The 6,000-nt window shown below is 40.4% G+C and overlaps 2 protein-coding genes across 2 annotated transcripts; one reads left to right on the forward strand and one right to left on the reverse strand.

The window, feature by feature from the left end:
- Positions 1-1,963: 1,963 nt before the first annotated feature.
- On the reverse strand, positions 1,964-4,127 carry PSV08DRAFT_192110 (fungal trichothecene efflux pump; the record flags this gene model as incomplete). The annotated part of the gene is given in 7 exon segments (XM_014216953.1): positions 1,964-2,641; positions 2,692-2,839; positions 2,851-3,308; positions 3,405-3,444; positions 3,495-3,619; positions 3,673-3,900; positions 3,948-4,127. 7 exon segments carry the CDS (start codon positions 4,125-4,127, stop codon positions 1,964-1,966), a joined length of 1,857 nt encoding a protein of 618 aa, XP_014072428.1.
- Positions 4,128-4,784: 657 nt separating this feature from the next.
- On the forward strand, positions 4,785-5,751 carry PSV08DRAFT_252946 (uncharacterized protein; the record flags this gene model as incomplete). Its single annotated transcript, XM_014216955.1, has 2 exons — positions 4,785-5,231; positions 5,287-5,751. The coding sequence occupies 2 exons, from the start codon at positions 4,785-4,787 to the stop codon at positions 5,749-5,751; spliced, it is 912 nt and encodes a 303-aa protein (XP_014072430.1).
- Between the last annotated feature and the right edge of the window lie 249 nt (positions 5,752-6,000).

Here is a 6,000-nt window from a genome sequence, read left to right on the forward strand (position 1 = left end):
CGGCTGATACAGGACTATAATGGAATAATAATACTTCTTTATATAATCTTAGATAGTGATTATTATAAGATTATAACGCGTAAAGGTATATTTTTTATTCTTTACTTCTAGAAGCTTATAATAAGTATATATAGTAGCCTCTTTAGTAAGAGTAAGTTCTAGTTCTATACGCTCTTACTTAATCTAGATTTCTTTCTACTTTTTCTTAGAAATAAATAAACTATACTTAGCGTTAACTAAGATATACCTAGTATAATAGTTAGAGAACGTTTTAATAAAGTAATATATCTTCTTCTCCTTATAGCGCTTATAATAAAAATTTATTTTAATACTCTCCTCTTTAACTCGTAAAGTATAAGTATACTTCTATTTAGTTAAAGTTTAAGTATAGAGAGTACGTTATTTTTAGATCTTAGGTATAGTTAGAAAGGCTAAAGTTAGGAAAAAGATAAATATAATAGCTTAGGGCCTACTAACCTTATATATAGCTAATAATTTAACACGCAGCATAGTAAAATAATAATTTAGAGTATTAGAATAATACGCCTAAGAGAGGGGATAATATTATAAGTAATAAGAAGGATTCTCTCTTTAATAAAGGGATAGGAGGTAAAGAGTCTATAGAACGTCTATATTAGAAGGTAATAATTAACGTAGGGCGTAGATTACGTAACTTAGCATCTCACTAAGATAGAATATCTAGAGATGCTAGGTTCTCTAGAGATACTAGGATATCTAGAGATACTAATAACATCTAAGATATTAGTGGCTTAGCTAGATACTAGAACTAAAGCAATAAAGATATAAGGATAGATAGATTTTATTATTTACTCTTATTATAGTTAACTTAAATTATACTTTCTTACTAGTATCTTTTACTTAATAAGATTATTACCTATTAGTCTATAGCAATATAGATTAAGTTGTCTAACCTTTTATTACCTTTCTATCTAAGTACACTACTCTACTATCTCGCTAGACAAACTTTACAGAACACTAACGTAAGGCTTATTAGCTATAGTGGCGGACCTAACTAGAGCAGTATAGACCTAAACCCCGTGTAATATAAGAAGCTTAATACTAGAAGTCTTATATTACTTCCACTCGAGCTATACTCTTAACAAAACCTTAGGTTATAATAAATTTCTATTTATTACTAAATAGTTTTTAACCTCCTTCTTAGTAACTCGCTTTTAAGCTACTATCCTATAACTTCTTAATAGCTCTTTTTCTCCTTAAATTACTTCCTCTCTAGTTAGGTTACTAAAAATGTAGCACGATATGTTACAAGTAACAGCAGGAAGGATCCTCTCCCTAGGTCTAACAAAGAGTAGTTAGGAAGCCACTTAGGATTCCAACGAACAGGATAACTATCGCAGAGCTCAAGATCACGTAATATACCATCCTACTAAGGCTAGCTATCTAAGATAGCAGCGTATAATAGGATAGTAGTGCTATTATAACTATCCTGCTAAGATAGGATAGATAGGATAGTAGGACTAGAGGTAATAAGGACATAAGGATAGATAGATTTTATTATTACTCTCGTTATAGTCAACTCAAATTATACTTTCTTACTAGTTACTTAACTTTACAAGATTAATATATATTAGTCTATTTAATATAGATTAGGAATTATTAACCTAGTATTACTTTCTATATAAGCACGCCTACTCTACTGTATTGCTAGATAAATACCTCACAGCGCTCTTCACACTATCTCACTCGCCCTAATCTAGATCGAGCTTAGAGAAGTATCAGCACCTAACCCCGTGTAACACGATACTAGATTAAGTTTAAAAGATTAGAGGGGCGACTTATTATTAAGTAGATAGAATTAAGCTAAAAAGTAATCGCTGTAAAAAGGAATTGATTGAAGAAGGTAACTACCTACGTACGAAAGATTATCGCAATATATATTGCGATCTAGTCACGTGATGCTACACCACAATACTAGAGAGAATCAGCTGTTACTCTCAGAAACATCCTTCTTCCTCTTATGCTCGGTTTCCAATCGCACCGCGGTATGATTGGTAAGGTACTCTGATGGATCGAACATGATCAAAGCCAATACAATGGCAATTACATTAAAAGGGATAGTACTGTACGAAATCATTCTAAACCCCTTCGCATATACATCTCGAAGTGCCTGAATCGAGGCAGCCTCAACTGCAGGAGTGATCCCAGGAACTGTGGCGAACGCGCCAGGGACACCGGCAGCATTTTTGATGGTCGCGCCGATCAGATAGCTGATGTTTGCTGGATCGAATTGTCCGGTTGAAAGAGCGACTTTCGCGATAGCGCTACCCAAGTTGTTGTTCACAACACCGTTCAGTATAGTGTTGAAAATCGCGTTTCCTACACTACCGCCCATACTTCGGAATGTGCCAATGAGACCCAATGCTAGACCCAGATATTGTAATGGAATATTTACACCAGCTGCGACGTAGCATAAGACTACAATCCACGAGAAAGGGCCTAGTATGAAGACCTGCAATGCGGACCAGGCATATACGTTCTTTGGAACTATAGTGGCCAATACAGCACAGAATATAGTCTGTATTGTGCATGCTGTAATCATTTGAAGTTTTAGGCGCTTGAATTTACCTAAGAGTGCAGTGACCATGGCCCCGAACACGAACTGTAAGATATAAGTAACTAAATGAACTGATATCTATAGATTGTTCATACCTGAGAGACTCCATTAGGTAGTGCAATCAACCCGATTTGAATTGGGTTATTGGTATACATAAATAGGGAGCCTTGCGGGAGAAGAGCGCTTAATGAGTAGAAATTGATGCCAGCATGTATATTAGCGATCACAACGTAAGAGCGTGGACTCTGTCGGACTCACCAGCCACAAATGTGATGCCGAGCAGAACTGTGTATTCCCTGAATTTCTTAAATATCTTCAAGGGAAAAATCGGTTGCTTGGCCCATACAAAATCGAAAACAAAGGCAGAAAGGAGTACCGTGAACCCCATTACTACGGGAATAATGACAGAAGCACTCCGCCATGGATGCCCGGCCCCACCAGCCCAGGTCAATCCTATCAGGAAGGTAGTCAACCCGCTTAAATATAGACTGAGGCCAACAAAGTCTATATCTTTTAACTCTTGCCATCTGGTTCTTTCAATATCGTACTGTGGCCGTGGGGGTGGAAAGTAAAATGTGAATACTCCGACTGAGCTGACGACACAGGAGACTAAACCCCAATAGTAGCACCAGCGCCATTTGAGAGCAGTATGAGCGTTCACGCTCGTTGCAATCAGTACACTAGGTATACCAAACGGCCTGGAGCCAAAGTACTGTCAATTCTTTGGTTATGTCTACGAGGATAAGAGAACGTACTGTGATTCTAAGTCAACCAAATGGATCAATCATACTGCAAGATCTATACTGACCACATTGATTGCAAGTTCAATCGCCGCTAGGCCGGTGCCGCTATTGCAATGTTAGCTGAATTCTTGAACTGAAAAGACTTCCAAGCCTACCGCCACTTGTTAGGAAGAATTTCGGATACGCCGGCGTAAGCAACGAAAATCATGCCTCCGCCAAATCCCAGGAATGTTGACCCAGCAATAATATTAGTAACTGAGCTTGCTGTGGCTGCAACAATCTGTCATTACAGTGAGTGGGTCGTGCCATGTTCTTGAAATCATTATGGCCTACCGCTCCGATCAAGCAAAAAACCTGGCCGCTGAGTATAGTCCACCGTCGTCCGAAGATATCACTGAAACTACCCGCTACGGAGAAGGATACAGATGATGCGATAGACCAACCTCCCACTAGCCAAGTAATTTTAGTCGGGTCTCCAAGATCTTGACCGATTTGTTCAACCAGAGCGACAGGGAGTGCAAATCCACACGCAATTGGACAAACATAGGATAATGCCAAGAACTGATTTGGTCAACTAAACATTGATATTGGTGGATGAGGGTACACACCACCACGGCAAGAATAGTGCGAGCAGATGGTCTTTCGGCACGATCAGGATTTTCTTCCAGAGCTGCTCGGTGTGGATCGAGGAAGTCACTCGGCCTGTCATCGATGCGCTCGGTCCTTTCGACTGAGGTTCCCCACGGAGGCTCGAGATGCTTTTCCTCTGTGGTAGCAATACTAGCCATCTTGATAGATTTTGTGTTCAGTAGGCAAAAAAATGCACAACAAGTCTTCTCTGATATTTAAAATTATGGCTTAAGTTTATATGATGCTCTGTCTCTATTGCGGGATGGCAAGGGCTAGGGATCCCTGATTATTATGTGGGACCTTTCGATGACTTAAAAGCTGCGTAGAGTTGATCAAATAAAGATATGCGGACAGATTGATTCCGTGAATCTAGTGGTTAACAAAGGACAGCTATAAGTAGCGTGAGTTGAGTTCGAGCAGACGAGGGGGTGGGGGGACCGCTAACTTACATAGCTATGAAGATTAGGAAAGGGTGGAGGCTGCCCGTTCACGTAGCGTAGATTCAATTTCAGCAGATCCGGGGGTGGGGGAGGGGGGAGGGGGGGCCGCCACCTTAGCGAGTCGGCAGATGCGGGGGTGGTGGAGGGGGGAGGAGGGGGCCGCCACCTTAGCGTGTCGAAATCAGGGACTACTTCACATAGGAATTAATCTGAAATGACAACAATCTCAAATATTGGTAACCAATTATTCAGGAGATCTGTTACATAAGGCGATTCAGTTATTCTCACAGAGCCACACCATTTTTGACCTTGAATCTTGAATAGTTCACTTTGTCTTGTCTTTATTTGCCTAATCAACCTTACTAGATCGAGAGAATGACCGCGATAAAACGTGTCGCATTGATTGGAGCTTCTGGGAAGCTAGGTCCATCGATTCTCGACGCATTCCTTGACAACGGCAACTTTGATATCACGGTGCTGTCTCGTGAAAATTCGGCTGCGGCATTTCCTCCTACAGTGAAGACAGTCAAGATAAAATTCGATTACGATTCGCTCAAATCAGCATTCTCAGGCCAAGATGCTGTGATATCTGTTGTAGGAAATGCCCAAGCCAGCGATCAAAAAGTTTACATCGATGCTGCTATAGCTGCTGGTGTGAAGCGATTTGTTCCATCAGACTTTGGCGGCTGGACACCCGATGCGACTATTCTCGACAAGAACAAACTTTTCAAACCAAAAGTGGAGATAGCCGAGTATCTGAAGAAGATGGAGTCCGAGTCTTTTAGCTGGAGTGCGATAATAAACGGTCCAGTCTTTGATTTTGTATGATGATCGCTTCATTTAGGAATTAGGGACCTACTAATAAAATGTATAACAGAGCATGAAGGTCGGGTTTTTAGGATTCGATTTGACGCGCAAAACAGCGCAAATCTGGGACGATGGAGATGCACGATTTTCCAGCACAACACTTTCCACCATCGGCAAAGCCGTAGTTCGTATTCTGGAACCTGCGAATGTTGAACGGACGAAGAATCAAGATATCTTCATTCTCTCCTTCACAACAACGCAAAACCAAATCCTTACTATTCTGGAAAATCTTACTGGTGAATGGAGCGTAGAAAGAGTGAATTCGAAGCCTCTGATTACGGATCTACACAAGAGGCTCGATACCGGCGACTTTGGACCCCAAGTGGTGTATGGATTAATAAAGGGGGCAACTTTCGCTGGGAATGTAGGGAACCCGGGAGATTATAGTCGACTGTCATGGAACGAGATATTACACTTAGGGTCAGAGAACTTGGAAACTGTACTGGTTAACATTTTGAAAGACGTTAGCTCCTGAGAGATGTGAAATGACACAGATATCACATCCAAAGATCGAATTGAATTTGAATCATCATATTTCACTTTTATATCAAGAAAGCCGATACTGTTTCGAAAGTTTCTATGTGTTTACAACTTAGGTACGAGATTGCACATACCAAAGATGCCGACAATTACTACCAATAGCTGGTAGTTTGCTCCGTTCTCAGTTACTGTATCAGATATTGCTCTTTATGAAGTATCGGTGGAATCGTAAAGTATTCTGTAC

The sequence above is a fragment of the Bipolaris maydis genome (assembly GCF_028858645.1).
Source record: "Bipolaris maydis strain C4 unplaced genomic scaffold PSV08scaffold_23, whole genome shotgun sequence".
Taxonomy (NCBI): domain Eukaryota; kingdom Fungi; phylum Ascomycota; class Dothideomycetes; order Pleosporales; family Pleosporaceae; genus Bipolaris; species Bipolaris maydis.